General features: G+C 37.0%; 1 protein-coding gene and 2 long non-coding RNA genes across 6 annotated transcripts in view; all 3 read right to left on the bottom strand.

Moving 5' to 3' along the window:
* LOC113679054 (lipoxygenase homology domain-containing protein 1) overlaps positions 1–12,766 on the bottom strand; it is a 39,206-nt gene extending 26,440 nt beyond the window's left edge. The window contains exons 1-9 of one of the 4 annotated variants that reach the window (XM_089201280.1): positions 12,629–12,754; positions 8,974–9,056; positions 4,130–4,614; positions 3,843–3,968; positions 3,067–3,257; positions 2,215–2,395; positions 1,290–1,477; positions 613–802; positions 235–419 (exon numbers count right to left, since the gene is read on the bottom strand). In XM_089201280.1, coding sequence (XP_089057406.1) covers positions 235–419; positions 613–802; positions 1,290–1,477; positions 2,215–2,395; positions 3,067–3,257; positions 3,843–3,968; positions 4,130–4,580 — 1,512 coding nt within the window. In that variant the 5' untranslated portion in view covers positions 4,581–4,614; positions 8,974–9,056; positions 12,629–12,754. Of the gene's footprint in view, positions 1–234; positions 420–612; positions 803–1,289; positions 1,478–2,214; positions 2,396–3,066; positions 3,258–3,842; positions 3,969–4,129; positions 4,615–6,540; positions 6,827–8,432; positions 8,537–8,973; positions 9,057–12,628 lie in introns of those variants that run through there. The other 3 variants (XM_027195997.2, XM_027195996.2, XM_027195994.2) reach the window with 3 other exon arrangements.
* Positions 12,767–15,696: 2,930 nt separating this feature from the next.
* On the bottom strand, positions 15,697–17,013 carry LOC113679069 (uncharacterized). The gene is made up of 2 exons (XR_003446954.2): positions 16,773–17,013; positions 15,697–15,917 (listed from the first exon to the last, which is right to left on the bottom strand). It is a non-coding gene; the product is annotated as an uncharacterized LOC113679069 (long non-coding RNA).
* A 4,196-nt stretch (positions 17,014–21,209) lies between these two features.
* Positions 21,210–21,739, bottom strand: LOC113679067 (uncharacterized). The gene is made up of 2 exons (XR_003446952.2): positions 21,532–21,739; positions 21,210–21,397 (listed from the first exon to the last, which is right to left on the bottom strand). It is a non-coding gene; the product is annotated as an uncharacterized LOC113679067 (long non-coding RNA).
* Between the last annotated feature and the right edge of the window lie 1,301 nt (positions 21,740–23,040).

Raw genomic sequence — 23,040 nt, 5'->3', positions numbered from 1 at the left:
TTCAGAGAGTTCAAAAGTTCACGTTCCTAATTTGAGATTGAAGAATGTTCACTCAATAATAATAAATAACGTGGCATCATGAACCAAAATCGCAATTTTGTTATGAAAATAAGACTTTTAAAAGGCATGGTTATGTTCTTAAAAGAGCTGATACTAAGCTGCATGTTTCATAAATTTAAACTACCTCAAGCTACTCAATCTTAAATGGGTATTGTTCATTATGTGCCTACGTACCCCTCCAATATCAACAGTCAGAGCAAGCGTGAATTTATACGTCTTCTCTCTTTGTAACGGTTCTTCTGGCCTCAAGAAAACTTTGCTAGTTTCCCCTCTACGACCAATCAAATAGATGTATAATGTGGCTTCAGGGTTCAGTACTTCTCCAAGGTGCACAGACACTGTGTGGGTAATGTCTGACTCTGAAAAACAAAAACCAAATTCAAACTAGTTTCAGTTTGATTTTTGTTTGTCTCAGATCTGCAATTGTATAACCATATTCTGTCACAAAGAAAATCAAAAGCGAAACTATATCGAAAACCTGCAAACTGAAACAAAAAATTACACTTAGGTGCAGCACAGAGCATTTTGTACATGTACAGCATTGGTGTCTACCTGATGTCTGAGGGGTCCTCGTTCCTGGATAGATCTCTCGTTCTAATTTTCCATCTCCAATGTCTTCTGCCAACCAACAAGAACAAGGAAAATACAGAGCCTCTTCATCATCTGGTGCAACTTCAATATCATCTACAAAAATACCCTTTCCACTTCCATAGGTATCATGACCAACACGGATTCTCTCCACCTATAGCGTAAAACACACAAAATCATTGATAGTATCTTAGCTCACATTGTACCCTTTTTAACCTTTTAAACCCAAAGAGTGATCAGCATGTAATTTCTCCTTACAGTAATACTGCTGAACCATTCATTAAAAACACAAGAGTGAGGGAAATGATTGCCAACCTAAGAATCCTAGATTGTTAGACAACTTCCCCTTACAAGTACTAAAGGAAATGTTTAGAGAGGGATATGGAGAATAATGATAAAATGTGTTTTTAGTGTTAAAATATACACTCAATTTCATGTAAGACTCCACAAAATTCACATGGGCTAGTTTGCTTGTGTATTAACAAAACCAATGTAACAACTTGAAATATCTAATTTGCTACACATAATTATTTTACTAAAAATTAGTTCTAAGAGAGTGTTCACTTTATATCTCACATGTAAATGTTATATCATAAAGAGAAATAAAAGACAGTCATATGATTATTGTAAAGCTACAATACCTTTCCAATATCTGGCATCTCAACTGAGAATTTGTAGGTCTTTCCTTCTTGAAATGTATCTGTTGCAGTTCCTGATGGGCGAAGCACAATTTTGGTGCTCTCCTCCTTCTCCCCACACAGTTGCAAGTACAACTTGGTGTATGGATCCAGAACTTTACCCAAATGAACTGAGACTGTGTAACCTTTGTCTGTAATGCAACACATAAAATTTAGTGTCCAATTAACATAACTGCTCCAATCTACTGTTGAACGAGATCATTTATCATTCATATCAGTATGTGCCTTATAATTGGTCAATTTTGCAGGCTCTATTTCAATGTATGGCTGCTATATTCAAAAGTTTGTTTGAATTAAAATCTTCTTCCTCTATTTGAACCCAAAGATGTCTGTATCTTACTAATCTAATTTGTCAGTCCATACTGTAAGTTAGGGAACCTTGTTTTTTCTGCTCAGATTTATGGCCTGCAATTTTGTCGTTGAAGGAAAAAATTGGAGCAGAAAAAAAACTTGGTCTGTAACTTAGGCCTCTAGTTTGTTATGGCAACAAAGTTATGGCAACAAATGACAATAGTGTATACACTTCATCTAATGCATTTTTAGACTGGTCTGTTAACAAACACAGATGTGTCTGACAAACATATCGTAGTGCAGAAGTCTGCACTGCATTGTATCGAAGTGCATTAAGACAATTACATTAAACAGGTTTAGGATTGAAAAATTACGCTGAAATAGACATCTAAGAAGATTGCCATTTACTAAATGTACAATTATACAAAGCTCACCCCTGCAGGGTTCTTTTTAAGCTGTAATAAGATATCAAACAAAGACACTGACACACAATTAGATCTGAGGATCCTTACTGATTTCTTAACAAACAAATTCAAAGTAAAAGAATTTATTTCATAAGATTAATGCCTGGACTTACTTGGTGTAGGAGTTGAATTCAAGTCTTTGATTGTCATCTCTGAGAGCTTATCTTGTGCCAGCCAACAGTTGCAAGGGAAGGTATAGTGGCTGCCATAGGAAGGAACATCAACTTCGACTTCTTTCACATGAAGCCCTGTTCCATATTCCATGTGATCATGGCTGAGTTTTATTCTCTCGACCTGCGAGGGTGAAGTACAGAAAATACACCAAGTATTTGTGGTATTCCTTTTTATTTCTTTTTTGTCTTACACATGCCTTAAAATCTTTTCCTTCTGTAAGGTGGAATCTTACCCAAAGGCCACCCCTACAATAGACAAATCATGTCCCTATTTTTTGATGTTTTTTTTTAAGCAGCTGCTGACCTGGAAGAGGGGGCCATAAAGCAAAACCAAATACAAGAGCCTGCACACAGGCTAAACAAGCACCAGTAAGAGGTCATATAGATACAGCTATAGCCTAATAAACCAACAATCCAAGTAGTTATGAAACTCCTGTACACTGATATTTTTTGTTTCTTCTCATCACGTTCATATGTGTTAGTAGTGTAAGGAGAAACTAAATTTTGATAAGTCCTTGGAGAAGAAGGCAGAGGCCACCTGAAAAAAACATCAATGGCTTCAAAATAAATGAACTGAAATAAATGGATGAGCTGTCATCATTTATATACAAAAGCAACTCTTTGTGCATGTAGATTGTTCTGTAGTACATTCTGACACAACTTTGGAATTAACAAAATGATTTTTTACTTTTAATACTCAATTGTTTCTTAATGAAAAAACAATCCATTTACTTTTGATTTATCCAGTAGCCACATATACTGTTAGTACCACCCATTTTTGCATACAATTACCTTTCCAATGTCCATGGTGGTAACCATAAACTTATATTCCTGATCAGTTTCAAACCGGTTCTTCTCGTCTCCTGCTTGACGTAACTGTATTTTTGCTGTGTTTCCTTTGGATCCAAACAGCTGTATATAGACATTTCCATCCACACCATTACCTTTGACTTCACCAAGTTTCATTTTGATGTTGTATTTCACTGGGAAGATAATGTGTAATTAATAAATAGGATTTCCAATAATGAACATTTACTGTGTATATCAGTTTTATTGGCCAAGTTTTCAACTGATGTAAACGAAGATGGTAAATTTTAAGCCCTAAGATCTAATTGAGGGATGATTAAATTTTATTCTGGCATACTTGGAACAGATAAATCTTACTGCTCCCAATAGGAGTGGATTAGTCAATTAGCACTTTGCCTGCCCTATCACTGAGCTATAGGAGACTCATGGTTGGCTACACCATTTAACCCTTTTGTTCCCATGAGTGACCAAGACAGAATTTCTAAGTCCATGGAGAAAAACTTCTAGTATACAGATAGTAAACAGATGTTGATAAGTGATGCTTTTTTGCAATGATAATTTAAATAAAGATAATAAATTCTAGTTTGGTGATTTAATTTTAAGAAAACTAGAACCTTCATTTACATCATCACTACATGAAATCATCACATTGATTGGTGAGGAGAAATTCCCCTTTGAAACAGTTCTTTGAGAAATAAGCCTAATATCAAGCATGCCCTCATATTTTCATTATGCTCACATATGCACATACATGACCTTACCATTCACTTCAGGAAGGCCTGACTTTGGATCTGAAGGCGTACGTTGTTTCACCAGGGAAGATGTGCGGGGCAGAGTTACTGGTTTTGTTGGTGCAGCTTCTGTACTGGACGAAGTACTTGCTTGAACTATCAAATACACCAGGATGGCAGAGATAAATTTACAAAAATGAATGAAAACTGTTAAGCCACAGGAAATGGAATTCAACAAGTTGGAATTAAATGAAGAAAGTTTTAAATCAAATCAAGTGAGTGATCAACAATTATCTCAAATACTATGTTGTAATTACCTGGCTTTTCTGAACTGCTGGAAACTCTTCGCGTGGCAAATGATGCAGATCTTATTGGCATAGTTACGCTGGATATCTTTGTTCCACTACTTGTGGACTCAACTGAGCTGCCACTAAGTTTTCTCCCTGTGCCACTCCCGCTACTGTATGTGCGCTGTAGAGACCCTGTCTCACTGACATCTGACTCACGTTTTTTATATGGAAATCTATCTTCCCTTCCTTCAGAAGTTGTGTCTCCATTCACCATGTAAATTTTTCTTTTACTGTAAGACGTCTCTTGTGATGGGTCAGTTCCATTTGTAATAGCACCATTCACAAATTGCCCATATCTGTTGGTTGTGTCAATGGACTGTCGCTCACTCCAAGAGTTATGTGAAGTTTCACTTATTGTGTGAACTTGTCGCACTTCCCTTTTTGTGAAGGATTCATTTCGTGCAGTTTCCCACTGCATAGTGGCTAGACTAACTTCAGTCAAGGATCTGTTCCTGTGACAAAAGAATGAAGAATTAAATTGTTGAAGAGTAAAGAAGGCAATGTTTAATAATCAATTAACAAGGTGCTCTAGAAATACCGAACATGTTGGTGTCTATCAATAACAACATCTTGATCAGAGAAAACTTCCAAACTTTGGCAACTGAAAAAATTGAATTTTGCGGAAAAACATAGGAAACATGACAGGACTCATAGAACAAAGGTAATAAAGAGGATTAGATCTTAACAAAAACTGAAATAATCTTGCATCATTCCTTTGTTAAAAATACAGAAAATAGTGATAATCCAAGGACGCAATTAAAAAAAAAGGGCCACTTTGCTTCTTTGCCCTCTCAAATCTTTGAAAGGAATATAAGTTCAAGGAAGTTATATGAATGTTTGTGGTAATTATTAACAAAAAGAAAAACAAAACAAAAAAACTGGAAAAGAATATACTGCAAGATTAGAAGATATTAGGAATTCTCATTTTAATTCAATCTTGCAACTGATTCTTCCCTCCTAGATTAGTATTTTATTTTCCTTTTTTTCAACCAAGATTACTCTATCAATTCTCCTCACTACCCTCCATACACTTGTTATAATTTTAGCTCTGAGAATTTGATTAGGAATTGATTTGATTAGTGAGGAGAAATTCTAGAAGTAAAATACCTTAGTAATGGAAAGAGTCAAAATAATAATAAAACAATCATAAACTGTGCAGCAGTTCAATTTACATTAGGAAATATTTGGATTACAGATATTTAGTTGTTGAAAGTGCTGAAATGTTGAGGGTTAATTTAAAATTGAATCTAACATGCCTAATAAAGATGACTCCTGTTAATTGAAGATAAGAATTCTCTTCTGTAGAATGTAAAATAATCTGTATTTGATAAATGACTTCTTTTGAAAATAACATGACTCTTATTACAAAAACAAAACGTGTGCAAATTTGGAACAGCAAAGACAAAATTGGACACAAATTTTGACATATCTATTTTCGCTTCATCGACGATGTGAGGTACTGATTTTCCCAGAGTCCGCGATGTCAACAACGTTCAAAGCACAAGCTATTTTTCTCTTTCTTCGTCGAATTAATTTTGTTTTCTACACGCGATAATTTGGTTTGTATCACATGGTGACATCACGAGCATGAGTGCAGGTCATGACAACCAATTTTTCGCTTTGAGTTTAAAGAAGTGGATTAATGTAAGCTTATTTTTAAAAGCTGTTTACAAGATTTAAGTGTTTAAACCTGAAAAACTATGCAAGAAATATATTAAGAGGTGGGAGCTTCGAAGTTAAAAGATAATAATAAGATATTCGCACTAGTTTTTTTAAGTACTCTGTTGTGAAGATGATAAGAATCACAAACACACAATATCGAAAACACTATCGAAAGAAACGGAATTAAAAGAGTTATTTAACACATTTGTACTGTAGGTATCAAAGTGCTGTTCCAATTTCTATAAGAGTATTTTGTCGTGTAGTTGATCATGCATATTGCAATCATCCATTTATCAACCGATCATACCAACCAATCAAATTCAATTCGGAGAATCAAGCACGAGTTAGAATTTTAAATCACTAATCGAATGCATGCAAGCATTGAAAATTAGTTTACTGTAATACGGATCGAAGAAACCTGTTTTAGAGAATCTGTGATTGAATAAATCTGAACGCTGTAAATAACGATTGCTGCTTTAGCGACATAAAAGTTGTTTGCACCCTCTTCTTCTTCTTCGTTGACCGAATTCGCTTTGTATGTGCAAACCAAGCTAATGCGAAAACATTGTTTGCGACCGTTGTTCGTGTTCGGGACAAAATTGTAACAGAACTGGTAAAAAAATCATCTCGATCATTGCGATTCCAAAATAAAGCGGAGAAAAATTAATGCAGCCTGATTAGACGACAAAATGCCTTGGTTAAGCTTAACAGATTACCTGACTGACTCACAAAAGCTTCGGACGATGCAACAGAAGCTTTCTAATCCCGTCGAACGCTAAACCTCCCTGAACTGCTCTTTGCACGATAAACTTTGTTTTCAACAGATGAGTCGTCTAAAATTTCTTGACAGCAAACAGGTATCGGATGACAGCGCTGATCAATACTTGATCTGCAAAAGCCCGCCAAATATCGTCAGTATTTGGTTCTGTTTACAATACGAACCTCTCTTTGTTTGGAAAGTGGATTTATGTTTCCGTCGCCATATTGGTTTTGATTAAGGGCGCGGTTACAATGCAAATTCTAGAATTCTAGAATGTTACAATGTCCGGGGTGGGGAGAGCACCGTAAACTTTGGCTGCTTTCCGGCAAAAGAGGAGCTTGCTTTGTCTTGAATACCGCCACCCGCAAGAATTAATCATGTTTAGACTTCAATAGGCTGCATAATTTCACCACTAATCCAATCTTTAAAAAATGCGCAAACAAAATAATTTTCTTTCGACATCGTTGTACCAAGACACTGTAGAACTTTGCACCTTGTGCCACAAAAGATTATACTTGTATTAGCGTCCGGGAAAAAAATCTTTGTACAGAGGCCGACTAGATTAAAAATGGTTTGGAAACTGAGGTGACAGGGATATGAAAATAAATTGAGTACGACTTGTAGTTCTCTTTAAAAGGAGACTTCAATCTTTTTTAACCTTGCCTAATAACAAGTTTACCATTAGTATCGCAATTGCTTGTAATTAAACAGTTTCTTTTTTACTGCTGTAAACGTTTCATATTCGATATAAAATATCGCTTATTTGCTTTGATATGCATATGAAAAGAAAAATTACAACAACAAGAAACAGTTTAAAAAAAAATCAAACCAGATGCTCGCTGTAATCAAATGCAGTAATTTGAATCTGAGAGTGATTTTCGACGATTGCAGACAATATTAACTATAACAATTGAATGATTTTTTCCCACGATTTTTCCTATTAAATGAGAAAAATTTATCCACTCGAGTTCGTGTCTGGAAAGACAATGAAATTTCACTCAGTGAGCTGACTCCTGGTTTCTCTGGGGACAAGTTGCGCTTCAATGAAACTCTTTTACAATCTCTTATATTCTTTGTCGGCAAAGTTGCCATGCTTCAACGACTTCTTGACGAATTTCAAAAGAATACATTTGATTACAAATACTTTGTGCTTCTAATAGATATTCGATCACCACAAAGTACAAATTACACCTAAACATAATTTTTGAGCAAACTTATTCCCTTCACCCTGAAGCTCAATACTGTATAGTACCAGAGTCGGTGAATAAAAAATATGTTCTGAATTCTGTAACACCAAGAATGTCAATGGTTTCGTAGTCTGTTTAAATTCAAACTGTGTGGCTAACCAAAATTTTCAACTTGTTTTGCATCCATGGGCTATTCAAAAACTTAGATAAATGCTATCTAAGGTCGGTCTTATCCTTCAATATCAAAATATACTTACATATACTGAATAGTTTGGTTAAATAGGTAAACTGTCTAGATAGCTCAGGTAAACATTTGTCGAGGTGTCTCATTCGAATTGCTGTCAACGGCGCTGTGTTTCGCTAATTTGAACTCTCCAAACCGCTGTCAAGAAAAAACAAATAGTCTGGAACTAATGAGCTCCCTGAAAACTCCTGAAAACAGGTCGTGTCAGATAAAACAGCTACCTCGATCGCCGAATCGGCACCGTAGTGCATTTACATTTCCAGCTATGGTTAATAAAGTTCTCAATCAAATTGATTGTGATTCATCAGATGCATAAAACCGTGGGAACTTAACTGACAAAAAGTTCCCTCGTTTTCCACTTAAAGTATGAAATACCGATTATTGTGATCCAGAATATGCTGTTAAACTGTTTCTTACCTGACTCGTAGTTTTTGTTGTACAGCGAGTTTGTCAACGTCCTTTATTTACGAAAGTTTTTTGCTTGAAGGATTTTTGTCGCGTAGGTGGGGTGACTCATCGTGCGAAGACGCTGATTTCTAATGAATTTTTCATGAGGTGATTAGATTTAAATGAAAGAGTGCTTGCTGCGATGCAACTAGCTGTTTACCACTTCAGTTACAATTTGCCAAAGTTCGTTTGATCCTTTATGTATTTTGTCTTAAGTTGCGATGCTTTAAACAGCTCTAAAAGTGACTTCGATACAGATTCAATATTGACTTTCGCGCGTTCAAACAAAGTCGAGTTACAAAAGCAGCTAACTGCTGACTGATTCAGACGAATTTCGCGACTAATTTGATAGACAGAAAATTGATTAAGAACCATTTAATCAGTTCTATAGCTTAGACCATTTACCTTCCTGTGAACAATAAGTTACTGAAGTTGGCCATTATAGTCGCTTTCTTTTAATGGTTTACGAAGTATACGCAAAGATACTCTGTTTGACAGCTTTGACTAATACCTGCTGACATTTCGCAACTGACTCCACCGCGGTTTAGCGCATCACACCTGCCGTCTCTAAGACTAACACACTCTCTAATTGGACTAAAAAAGAAACAAATATCTCTGTTAACCACCGGAATTGAATTCTTTGTCATAATGGTCTGTGCTAATTTGATTTACTTTCAAAAAATTTGGAGCTGATGTCAGTGATCGAGATCTTCACCCACGCTCCTTCGTGATAACGTGGTTAGTTAAATCAATTTAGGTTAGAGTTTTTCTTTCAGCTGATAGTTTGGAATGTTTTCGTATCGGCGGTTCTTTTGTATTGGTTGTTGAGACTGAACGTCCTGAAATTCAAGTTGATCAGTCCTGAATCACAAATGAACCACAGAAAATACTAGAAAAAATGGTGGCTTGGGCACCACACAGAGCTGCTGTAAGGTTCTATAGAAATGTCATAACTGGTGGTCATTTACCTACAAAAATATGAAAAAAAAAGAAAAAATCAGTGACGGCTGATTTTATTCCAAAAGTCGAACAAATTATGTATAAATTAATCTAAAGTCATTGTATAAAAGTGGTAGTAGGAGTAGGTGGAGTCAAACTCGGTCTGTAATCATGAGTGATTGACAAAATCGGACAACCGAGAAGCATGAGTCTGGTTTGTTAATTAAGAGTATGTTTACCGACAGAATTGGACGACATAAAGTCTTGTTATAAATGAATCAAAAACTATGTATTAATTTGAGAAACTAACTAACCATAGGTTATACGCTTTCATAAAGCACGATAACAATGCGCGCTCATGACACGCATTGTCCAATTACATCAGCATGACGTTTGCACTATCTCATTACAATGTCCAATTACACCGTCCAGTTACAAGCACGACGCATGCAATGTCCTCTCAGTGCTCAAATCGGTCTAATGGCAATCACAGTCGAAAATTTTCTCATAGGTTTGATTAACTTAATCGGATAAATCAGTTGAAAAATTAAATCCAGCAATCATTGCATTTTCTTGATTTTTAGATACAACAATTTGTTGCAAAATTTTTTTTTGCGGAATTCAATTATCTAAAGTATTTCTTAAAAGTTTGTTCATGTTTTCTTTTTCAAGTTCGGTGAGACTGAGTTAAGCTTATTCTCTTTTTTTTTTCTTTTTCCTGAGGGCGTCTTTAACCCGACCATTACCTCCAAAATACGCCCACTCCTCAAATGACATGTTTTCAGCTGTCTCATAAATTAAAATTTTCAAGTGCTACCAATCTTTGGATGGAAAATGACACGCTATCCATGCCCTTCTTACGACACTGTGTATGGGGTCTATATAATATTCTAATAGTTTATCAATCAAAAACTGAATAAAACTCGAAAATAAAACAAACAAAACTTGTTAGTAAACTGGTTAACATTGAGGAATGCAGCGTATTCAGGAGGGGTGGAAATGTTTGATGCAGCTGTTGGAAACTTCTGCTCATAGAAAGAACTAAAATGTATAAATAGAGGAAGTCTAGAGTAGTTATGTAAACAGGAAGATCTGAAGTAATAATTTATCTACCGCCCCCACATTACGCGTGGAAATGATAATCAGAAAATTAAATTAGGCAAATGAGTACACTTTTTTAGCGAAAGAAAAGATATGATACTCAAGTGCATGTACTTTTAAATTTTGAACACGATTTAAAATTTGCAAAATTTATTATTAAGTACACCACAAACTCATTTCCCCCCGATCCATCCAAAAAGAGTTTCTCAATAGGTGACTTGTGCGTGCACTAGGGAAAATTTAGTTGTCATGGATCCCTTAAAATCAGTAATACATGTTAGCATTTTCTTAATTGTGAACATTGTCAACAAATGACACAAGCTGGCTTTCTAAAATTTTATTCAGAAACTAAAGCTGTTCAGGTTTCAAAGTTAGCAACTTAATAAGCGAAACTCTCGCCAACCGTGCAAATTGGGCATCAAGTCGAAGCCTACTCGCTTAAGCGAATTTCCCCCAAAATGAGTTTTACCCTAAGGTGACTTCTTGAAGTCGTAGTATAAAGACAAAGTATATCGCTTTTTATTCCTTCGCAGCGAGATACAAGAACCGAAAGAAGCCTTGTTAACGTTTACTTGCTAATACTTAGCGCCTCTCGAGCTCTAGTTTTATTATCCGCGAGTAATTTGACTTGAACAGTGAAGCATAAGCCTGAATCCAACGATATGATGTTTCTCATGAAATGTTTATTTTGTAGACCAAGTACAAAAATTATGCCTACATTGAATCCACTTCGCTGTTAAGATGTTATGGTGCTATTTCATCCGCGAAATTATCATTTTGAAAACGTCTATATTCAAAGAGTATGGCTAAAAAATTTTGCACAAATTAAATCTGACTCTTAAAATTGGCGCAGAACTGCACCTTTGCAACTACTTTTACTTTTAGTCAATTGTTATTAAAGAAAATTTTCTCACTAATGTTCTATGCCACTGGACAAATGAGGAAGTTGTTTCCATATCAGCTTTAAAATTCTCTAATGACATTCGCACAACCATGACACTCTACTAATTTCCCTCTACAACTTAAGTTAACCTTTACACCTAACACTTATAAATTCATAGCACCGTTACAAAAACAATACTTCGTAACATGGAAGCCACTTTAACGAGTGATATTGCGAAATGTCAGCGTGTATGCGGGGATAAAAGAAGCGAGGCTCAGAAATAAAAAAAATGTGATACCAACTAAATCACTGTCAGTAAATTTTGGGTTTGGCAGCAGGGTGAAGCTGGCTGTTTTAGAATTTACTAGTTTTTTTCTGTAAGGGTAAAATTCTCGAAAGACTTCATATGCAATTTCGCTCCTCTGGAGTAAAAAGGAAGTCAGTCATTGTTTGCTTAAGGAAAGAGCTGCTTAAGAAAATAAACTTAAAAAAACCGAGCGACCGTGTGAAAAATAAATAAGAGTTTCTAAGTCTTCAAAGAAACACAGTGATGCACGCGAAACTTTTGCTATCGGCATACGTGAACTAAAGATGTTTCGATTGTGCTGGGAGAGAGGAAATTGTACTAGGAAAGAATATGCAAAGCAATATTCGAAGGGAATCAACTGAACGATCGATTGAAGAGAAAATACGCGGAAAATAGTTGTTTGGTACTGGCTGTGTAAAAGTATTGCAAGTCGCATAAAAACAAACGCTGAACGAAAACTAGAGCGAGCCTACTTACTGACAGTGGAATGCTTCGCGCGGTTTTCTGGCGGGCGAAGATCAATTTTTCTGCTACTGACAGAGACAACTCAACGGAAAAATCTTCTTCAAAGGAAGCATACATGAATATGGCTACCGTTCGAAGTTTCAACCAAGCAGATAGGCAGAAGGTCCCTCGGAAGAGAAGCGCCCGATGACAAAACAGACGATAATACGATAGCGTGACTTTGCCTTAAAGAAACGGTTGACATTTGTTGACAAATTTGTAATGTTGACCGTTTAGATAGAGTTAAACACCGAAATCGAGTTTTAGAGCCGAAGTTAAGCATCGAAAATTTGCTACGATCGACATCATATCTTAAATTAATGTCGTTATTAGAGGCCATTTTTCTTTTTGTGTCGCAGTTTTAGCCAACTACACATACGATATAATTCTTAAATCACTCAGGCTTGATTCAATGGTTTTTTTTTCACCCACCTTCTGATGTTGCTACAAACACTAATTTAAATACTCTTGGCCCCTGGGCTAAATAACGTCAAAGTTGGAAGGCTGCTTGCAGTTCGAATAAAAGCAATCTATTCGAGTCTGTTATCACTGAATACAAATGAGATAACTAAATAAAATTATCATGATATAAACAACTTTAAAACATTAAACTAAGTATGAATAATTTATGATCATTAAAGCTGTTTCCTATACCCCCGGCAGAGAAGCAACGAAAACAAGCTGTATTTATTTTTCATTTTGGAGGACAAAGGGAAGTCGCACTGGATTGGTGGCGACATTGACAGCCAATAATGTATATCTAACTAATTCGCAAATCACATGCATCGGTATCAAATGCTGCCGCTTCAAGTTGTGTTACAACTGGTTGTTTAAAGTGTATCGATGCAGAAAATTCACGTGAGAAGATGCAAAAACTACATAGTTTCTACCCCTTGATCGACATTTTAAAAATTCATCTTCATCGAGACCTTCCAACCATGAATTAACCATAAAATTGACAAAATTGATTTTGATAAAACTTATGCTCGAAATATTCAGCAAACTGGTGATCAGAACTAACAGAGATCAGATGGGGGATCATGGAACCCTTTCTAGATAACAAACAGTGGAAACGTGAAGAGGGAATTACCAGTAAGATTAGTGGGTTTGAAGATATCAGGAAGAGTGGTAATTACTAACGACAGGATCAATTAAAGAAAGATGTAATTCATCGTCATGGCGAGGAACAAAGAAAACATTTTGGGCAACCACGACGAATCGAATGTCAGACCTTCGAATTCCCGGCGTGCTCCTATGCTCAACCACTGAGCGATGGAGAAGGTTGTTGTTGTGTATTCATTTACATGAAACACTCGCTCTTTCATTGCTTTTTCTATTTTCATCGATCAAGTTAATCTTATCGTGAAGCTGGTACAATTATGTTACTTGATTAAACTACTTTTATATCATTCCACAGTGATATTACCAACATTGGTACAAGTGCTATTATCACGTTCTCAATACACTACAGTTATCGAAACGTCAGCTCCACCGTCAACCCTCACCCAATTGGCGAAACCGTTCAATCGGAAACAGTATGATAAATTGCAACATTACCGCGTTCTAGAGAACGCAAGTACTGTTTTAATGTAGAAAAATCATTGTGTGAAGAAAGACGATAAATGGATTGTATTCCCTATTTTGAGAACAGGTATCGATGATCTTAGACCTCGCTAGTTCTCGCATCAGCTGAACAGAATAAAACGTTTCAATAAATTTTTGTTCTTTTTGGTGAGTTAATTGATCGATATTTCATATCTTTACAATCCTATTTCCTGTCACTCACCAAGCGCATGTATAAACGTTGTAATCGCAGGTTGCGCGCTTTCAGGCTGTCAGAACCAAGTTTCATCATATAAACTGCGGTGTTTTACAAGGATTTCCAGCCCTGAGAAAAGCCGTAACAACACATGTGAAAAAATACGATGTTTTTTTACGTGTGTTTGATATTGCCAATCAAGTTATCTCACACGAGTTACAACCGCATAGGCTAGTAAGTCACGGTGTTTTAAAACCGTATATTGTTTTTGGTAAATCTAAAAGCAGAATGGTAAATCAATAGGATACTCGTACTTGAATAAATTTTGTGTTTAAAGCATCTCGAGAGTTCCTTTTTCCTACCTCTATTTCCTTTAAAAATTTTCTATGGACGTTTCGATTTCTTTCGCTTATTTTGCGAGACAGCGGCATTTTTTTCCTCCGCAATTTTGCGAGGAAAATCGGCAAGCCGCGGGCCAGATTTGATCCCCTTGCGTATGCCCGTCGTTTGACAACTGTGTTGACCGTAAGAATATTCAGGAAAGGACAGGAAAAGGAACAGGATACTACATACATACTACAGGAAACGGAAGTCATATCAGAATTTTTTTCCGAGTTTTTTTCCTACTAATCACTGTAATTTCCACCTTTATCGCGGCGATCGCACTCACCTTGGAGTTAGTCCCAATGGCCTGTTTCTATTGTCTTCCACCTGTATTAAACGGTCACTTAAAGCAGAACTACTCAAATAAAACTAAGAATAATACATAGAAAAAAATTTAATCCATATTTCTCTCCCGAAATCAATGTTTGTAGTATTTTCAAGCGAGTTTTTGCACATTAAGTGGTCAGGTATGGCATAAAATGGCTTTTTTTTTTATAATACCCCTATTCTGTAGGGTAAACTGTTGTAATCGATCACTCTGTCATTCCCCGTGGGTGGCCGCTTAATACAGGTTAGACTGTGGTATAGACTATTATTATTGATGTATTAAGGATAACAGTGATTCCCTCTTACGCTCGTGATCTTATCTCAAGTACTGCGTCCAACCATAAGCACACCATTTCCTTCAATGGAAAAAAAAGACGTTTCAGTAATATGATTTGGTACTGTACGTGTTTACCAGGCGCATTGCAGTTATTGACGCAGTTCCTTCCAAAAATCTAACCAATAAAACTTTAAGCTACCATCCTAACTGGAAAAGCCTCCACTATCTATACTCTAAGCTCACGCTTCTCTGCTTGGAGAAAAATTATTTAATTCGCATCGCTGAGAAAGAGCACAGGTCTTCATAATGTGCCAGGCGTCTGATGGCGTCCTACTTCGCTGAGAGTACGTTGGAAACAAAACAATTGGCAACAATAAGGGAGTGTTTAGCAGTTTGGGGTCTAATCACTATTTATCGCCCGAGGGGGGTGAGGTTGGGGGCGCTAGGAGATTTTGGTTTTGTCACGTGGATTAAATTTACCTGAGCTTCCCCTGTGACACTGTGATATTCTTTTCCTCCTCCACCTCCTCCTCCCCCTCCCCCTCCCCCTCTTTCATTGACAGTTAATTTACAGTCAAGTTTCTATAATCCCTCCTTTATACTCCGTTGGCGACAACTGGTCCTCCCCTGAAAACCGTGTGATCTCGACAATTTCTTCTACCCCCCTCTCCTCCCCCAGGCGCTAAATCATGATTAGTCCTCTGGCATGCAAGGTTGCCGTTTAGTGCCCATTACGCATGACAAACCACACAGTGATTTTTTTTCTTTAATTATCCATCGTTGGCTTTCATTAATTTTCTTCTTGTACAAAGTAACAATGTCCTTGGTGCTTATCCATGGACGATCGTAACACAAGAGCACAAGCTTTCAGATGATGGATGTCTTCTTCAGTTGTATATCAGTTATTTCGGGTCCTCTTCCGCACAGTTCAAGTTTCTGGCTGCCTCACAGACACTTCTTACTATCGGCATAAACTGAAGAGGAGAAAAACCATAAATGGGTGAGCGAGCTTGACTCCATAGTAAAATACTGCACAGTCAAAGTAGAACTTATAAATTATATAAGATTACTACGTTATAACTTGAACGACAATTAGGAAAAGAAGACAAGTGGCAGTGAACAACAGTGGAATCTATCCATTATTTGGCAAAAGAGGCCATTAACGCAAGACTTCACATCGAAAACATCAGAAGCGACAGTGGAATAGAAATCCTAGTGGCATGGATGCCGAGAGTCAAAATACAGAACAGCAGGAGCGTCTTGCGACAGCAGACTGCTGATGTAACATTTCTTCGAAATGTGCCAATCGCAACTTTTGAATACCAGCCAGCGTTAGCATATCACCGGTTATTTCCCCCTCCCCAGCCCACCGTCAATACACACACCCACCCCCAGTGTTTCGTGAAATTTTCACAAAAGTGCACCGCTACTTTTCCTACACTCCTCAGCGGAGAGAGGCGCCAGGAAATGAAGACGAGCCAGTGATTATAGCTGAGGCCAGAACCGGGACCACACGACCCGGAGTCCACCACGCTATACTTCAGTTCTAGTCGCAACGTTTCCCATAATTAGGTAACTGTAAAAATAACCCGTATTGAATGAATAATAACTATAGATTTGTTCAATGAAACCTATGTTGCACATAACCATTCCTCACCTTCCTAACTCTGCATACAGCAATTCGCCACTTTTTAAGTTATATATTTATCAAAAAAAAAGTTAAAATAAGACAGCACGGTGGTCAAGTTATATGATTACCAAATGATTTACCAATACTTTCAACGTTTATCGAAGACAAAATATTTTATCCCTAAATGTTTAATACAAACCTCTCTTCTTTCCAAACGTGGAGGTTTCGTAGTAGCTTTCGAAGATGGTAGACCTCCACCGTACGCATCCACCGAGTCTTGAAGAAGGGCAGTAAAAAGCAGCAAAGTAGCAACGAAAAGAAACGATCGAACTTTCATTTTGGGTTTTTACAAGTCCTGTCGTTAACACTTACAAGCTTATGATGATTTGATCTCCTTCGGTTTAATATTTATAAGGCGATTCCTGACGGTAATTAATCTCATCATGCCCCCAAATTGAACGCTTTACGATAGATTTACATTTTCGATAAAGTTTCAGAGCCATTATCTACTTGAATTAAGATTTTGATGTGTTTTTTACATGACTAGAATATTTTGAAAACGTAGTTGGGAGGGGGAAGAATGTTCAATTGCGTATTTTTGACTGCCTTCCTGTTTTCAGTTGGGTTATAAGATTTGGGAAGGGATGCGAGACCATCGTTTTCGATCCCAAGAGAGGGGGAGGGGGTCTTGGTCCTATATAAAGACAGGCAAAATTTCAGTATGGAACAAATTGCATTTGACCTGTTTAGGATAAGTGACTATTCTAGATTGTTCCTCACCTTTAAACTGTAATAGACTCAATTGCAGAAAGTGGAGCCCAACTAAATCCTTGTCTCCACGATATCATTTTGGCGCCAGCACTGTCTGTAAGATGGCATCCAGACAACTACATGTCGGTAGCGAGTCAATTATTTGTTCAAAGAGGCACGCTTTAAAACCCTGCTTAAACCTAAATAAGTAGTATTTTATTAGAATATTGGTTCTTATCAGATTTCCACCTTGCAGTATTTTTAAATGAAGTTCATCAAGAAAGTTCACTCTCTCACATTATTCAAATCTTCGTTTCGTTATAAAATTATGCCTCAAACCCCAGAACAGTTAAGGGATGGGAGGGGAGGGGAGAGGTTCCCAAATACCATCGTTATCTTTTTAACGTGAAGCGCGATCTAAAGACCTAAAGAGCGACAGAGCCTGTTTAAAGTGCTTATGACACGAAATTTTTTTTGAATTTTTTGGTTGATAGCTGTATTCAAAATTAGAAATAATCGATCTAAGCGCCTAGCGAGTTCTCCTTGACCACTTTTTTTTTTTGCATTAAAAGTACGATTTGGCGGCCAAAAAAGTGTCCCCATCAAGCGCGCGGCCAAAACGATCATGTCACATCGTTGTGACATAAAGAACTGTGGAGACACATGGAGAAAGGAGACATCTAGAAGATAGGACGAACGTATTACGTAGCCGGAGAGCCAAATGATGTTAGCTACAAGAATAATAAACACATAGCAGGTATTTCTATACACTAATTTCCAAAGGATGTAGCTGTGTCTTCACAGTTCTTTATGTCACAACGATGTAACATGATCGTTTTGGCCGCGCGCTTGATGGGGACACTTTTTTGGCCGCCAAATCGTACTTTTAATGCAAAAAAAAAAATGGTCAAGGAGAACTCGCAAATCAGGGGAAGATAACCAAAGAATTCAGCTTTAAAGAATGCTGATTAAGGAGCCTGTTTCCACAACGTAAACGATTGCTCAACATTATTTTCGGCCGACATGTGGCAAGCGAAGAATGGTGAGCTCCTTATCCCTATCCTTGGGTTTATTTCACGCGCTTGAGATGTACTCATACTCCTTGTCTTTCCACATGACTACATTTGCACTTTTCTTTTCGTATGAAAATCCTACTAATTGTGGTTTCCATCGTATTTTGTTACCAGATATACATAATTTGCGATAAAGTTTAAGCCCTTTCCTGAACTGACCGATATCCTGTTGCGTGATCAGTGCGAAACCTCTGGCGGATACTGGCACAAACAAAAGCTTGAAGGGGTCGTGTATTCTCCTAACCTAAGTTTCCGAAAATACATCCCACGAGCCATCAATTCTCCCCTGCCCTCAAGAAACTTAAAGTAGCAACAGTAGGAATGTCAATGTGATAACAGCATTGCAACGAGATAAATATATAAAAAAAAAATTATTGAATTAGATGGCAGCGAATCCAAGCGCTGTTTGAAAGTTGCCGTAGACGAGTAGTTAATTTACAATACTGGTGTCAGTTATTTGCCATCGAACGAAATGGGTCATATGGCAATGCTGCACTTAAACTAAAGAAAGTTTCTCCATTAAAATCTCTATTTGAGGTTAACTTGAATCAGATAAACTCACTCGCTTTCCGTTTGACCGGCTCGACGGCGACAGCCTCAGTCTTTGCAATCTTTGAGGAAAGGAGCAACTTGCAGTGAGACCGCCCGATGACTTCTCGGCACAAAATTATCGTACCGATTCTTTCGTCAAAAGTTAACTTGTGGTTTGTAAAGGGAATCATTGTACAGCAACGAAACTCTAGAGCACTGACTAAGGGGAACCTTCGCTTCACTTAGTGCCAAAGAATAAAATGTTATGTCAACAAAAACGAACACAGCTACCCATTCTTAACATAGATTTCGCCATAGAAAACAAAACACAAATGCAACTAACTAAATATTCAGTATCGGAAGTTTTTTGTTCCAATCTTGACCCGAACACCGCAGGCGAGAAACAGTCTTAGTCGAAATCTTCGTTTGATGCACGCAGTTCTCCTTCGTAGAGTAAAACCGTACTCACAACTTCCATTTCTTCTTTACTATTTAAGTACGATGTACCAAAACTTTCGGCAGAGCTTGTGGAAGGTAGGTGTACATCCCTATTGGACATTGTTTCAAGAGTATTTCAACGCTGACCGATACAAAATTACAAGAAATGTGAGAGATTTGTAAGTGTCAACCAGTTCACGGGACACTTTTAAGACAAAATAAGAGCACTTTAGGGCCCGAAAAAACCGAGTTTTAAGTTTTTTGAAATCTTTCTTCTATCGGAATTGGTTTGTACATATGATAAGCTAAATATTAACGTAAAAAAAAAAAATCGTGTCATAGGCACTTTAAACAAAAGAGTGGTTAAGCCTTTTTGACACAAAAATTAAAAATTAGCTTGGAAAATTGAATTTTGATTTTAGTGCTCTTGTTAATAATATGCTTAAGTAAACCTTATGGCGCTATATTGTTGCTAAACCAGTGATGGCAAGTTAGGCTGCTGCAACATCACACTGGATAAATTTGAAAACGGGTTTTGAAAACGAGACAAAATATGTCCTTCCGTATTGCAAAACAGATAAAAACATTTTCCGCACGCAAGGCCAGAATTTAAAACCAACAAAATCACCAGTGGCTGAATCATTATCTTGACAAAAATACAAAAACTGTACGGCTGGGTTTCAGCAACGCTCCACCTTCTAAATGTACCTCAGAAGTTGTCAACTACATAATCGACCCTTCTTCCTACCAAAGCAGACAACAAGAGTTGGAGTCTTGAAATCATGAGATTTTTTTTACTACAGTCTGATTATAAGTTAGATTAACTGCAGACAATTGCAGTTTTTATCTCAGAAAATGATCTCCTCCATGTGCTTCTCAATCGATCATATGCTGATTATCAAAACTCTTCAAGGGAAATATGGGGCAACTCGAACAGTTCACAATAAGAGAATTAACAACAGTCGCAAACTTAATTTGTTAAGTTATTTGCTCTAAGAAACACAATGTATTAACTTTGTTTTGGTGGTTTTTAGTGTGGCATGTATCGTAATGGAGGAAAACCTTATTTCAGGGTAACAAAATTTGAAATTGAAAGTGAAACCAATATGTCAATATTCGTAATCGTAATTATTTTGCTTTACATTACTTTGCTATTAAAGTAGACACTCGCGTTAGCTTCGCAACTGATCAGACAGATAAATCCTGAAATTCTTAAGAAATTGGCCACTTAAGCTTTTTTGTGCTCAATTAAAAAAGTTTTCCTTCATTTTGGTGAGAATTAACTTTAGCTTTTTGTACCTCAGTCCTTATTGGCCTTTTTCCTTACTCTGGTCACGCGAAAAAAGGTTTGCTACAGGACAAATAAGCTTCAAAAACTATAAAACTTGACACTCTGCCATCAAAAGGTTTACATGAAATTATAAGAATGACTGCGTTTTGAGATCCCAAAGACTAAGCCACGCGTTTGAACATGATTGCATGTTCGTGACATTACCACGCGTTCTGGTTCCATCGATTTGATGGGCATGCAATCGGGTTGCTGAAGGTTCTCGAAGTAACTGTGTCTGTAGTCGAACTTTTATTAAGGTTAAAGAAAACTTCCAACGGTTTGCGGGTTATTATCAAAGTTTTCAGATGGGATGAGCAATGTTAAAGGGGAGATAAAAGGTCTATTGATTCGGTATTAAACAAGCCTGTGTGCTATCAGGGTTATATCGAGCAGAGTGTCGTTTTTTCAGCAATGACCCTTGATTTTTGTCACAAATGAACAAATATATCACAGTAATGAGGTAAAGCTGTACGTCAAGAACTCAAACGAAATATACGCACCAATCATTGTTAGATTTTCATCAGTGGTGTTTCTTTATTCATAAACTTACAAAGGTTTTTAAGTGTTTATTTTATCATAGCTGATTACTTAAAAGTTTTTTCTGATAGATGGCTTCAGTTTCACGGGTTAGACGTCCATTTTCACTCCCGCACAGTCCAACTTTCTGGCCGCTTCACAGATACTCCTGGTTTTCATCTCAAACTAAAGAAAACGAAAAGGAAGGGAATATAGTGATCTGCTATAATGTGGAATTGAAATCAATTAGGATCTGTGCTGCAAACAATCTCAAGTTCGATCGAGTTTTACTGCATTTCCTTGAGAAGAAAGCTACAAACCTCTGTGGAAGAAAGCTGTCTTCTACCCGGAGGGAAAACTCCGTTGAAGGCCTCCACTGAATGTTGAACAACGCCAGTAAACATCAGCAAGATGGAAATCATCAGAAACACTTGGACCTTCATTTTTTTAACTGTCTTTCTTTGTTTCACAAGTCTGTTACCAAGCCTGCAGCTCCACGCCTCTGCACTGTTACGATATAAACGTATGCACATATATTTATATAGTTTCCTGTCAGTAATCAGTCTCTACCCAATATCAAATTAAACCATTTTACGTTAAATAATCCTCACTGCCTTGAAGGGTTCGAAGCCATTATCTACTTGAAAAAGACTTACAGTGGTTTAATGATTCATACGAAATTAGACACTGGAAACTGAAACTCTGAAGCGCTATCATAAATGTAGTACATAATTTTCTTTTTCTTCTTTTTTTTACACTTTTACCTGGAATATTCCTAAAATACTGATGTATTGGAATTTGATGTTCAACATTGAGGTTAGCCGGACTAAACTCCGATCTTTTTAGTCTTATGTGGGGAAGCACAGCAGCCTCTCCTCCCCCATTCTTTTCTGCCTTAGAACACTCTTCGACGGATGGCGAAGGCCTTCTAAAAGACATGGCTGAGTCCTAAAGCTTTTGAGAAACGTCACAAAGTTTTATTGTTTAGCGTCTCTTTTTCTTTAGTACCTTTGTAAGCCATTAGTACAGTCATTTTGAAAAACACTTCATCACCTGGTTCTAAAAGTGATGATCCTTTCTACAGTCAATAGTTCGGTATTGTTTTCCCAAGTAGATATATTGTCATTTGTCTTTTAGGAGAGATATTGAAAGCGAGCATTTGAAATGGGATATCAGTGCCTTTACTAAAGCTACTTCTATCCGAGAGATAACCAAATACTGTTAAGATGTAATAAACTCTCAAGAAAAAACTCGTTGCAAATGCATCCCATAGAAAACACTCAACTTACCGAAAAAAAATCTACAGTTTTCGTATCTTTATTGAATAAGAGTTCTAACTAGCGTACCGAACAAACAATAAACATAAGACTTTTCAACCCCTTCAGTATTATGATGAAGCCATCCAACTAATATGGTAGCCATTAGTGGTACAAGGTCTCATCTCAAAAGGGAATTTTTTTTAATTCTTGGAAATCGGCTCTGTTGTCGAGATCAGACTCCAAGCGACCATTTATGTTTAAAGAAAAAAATTTACTTCTGAGGGTAGGATCACGCAATTGCGTTGGTTACCAATCGCGGCTTTTCATTAGTTATTTTTATAACTGGGTATCTCAAAATGGACAACTAAAAAAATTAAGTCTGACGTGACGGCGAATTTCATAAACAGCTTTGTTTTTTCATGATAATGCAAACCTTTCCGACCGTACTTTCAATTCAATGGCAAAGTACTGCATCTTGAACAAAGGGTGCGAGTTGTGGCAAAGTAGCGGCGGACTGAAATATCTGCATCATCATTTTTAATCCGCTTTTTCACAACCTTATGTTTGAGC

Source organism: Pocillopora damicornis, chromosome 3 (genome assembly GCF_964200805.1).
Source record: "Pocillopora damicornis chromosome 3, jaPocDami1.2, whole genome shotgun sequence".
NCBI lineage: Eukaryota > Metazoa > Cnidaria > Anthozoa > Scleractinia > Pocilloporidae > Pocillopora > Pocillopora damicornis.
Note: the sequence above shows the minus strand (reverse complement) of the source record. Positions and strands in the feature narration are given on the sequence as shown.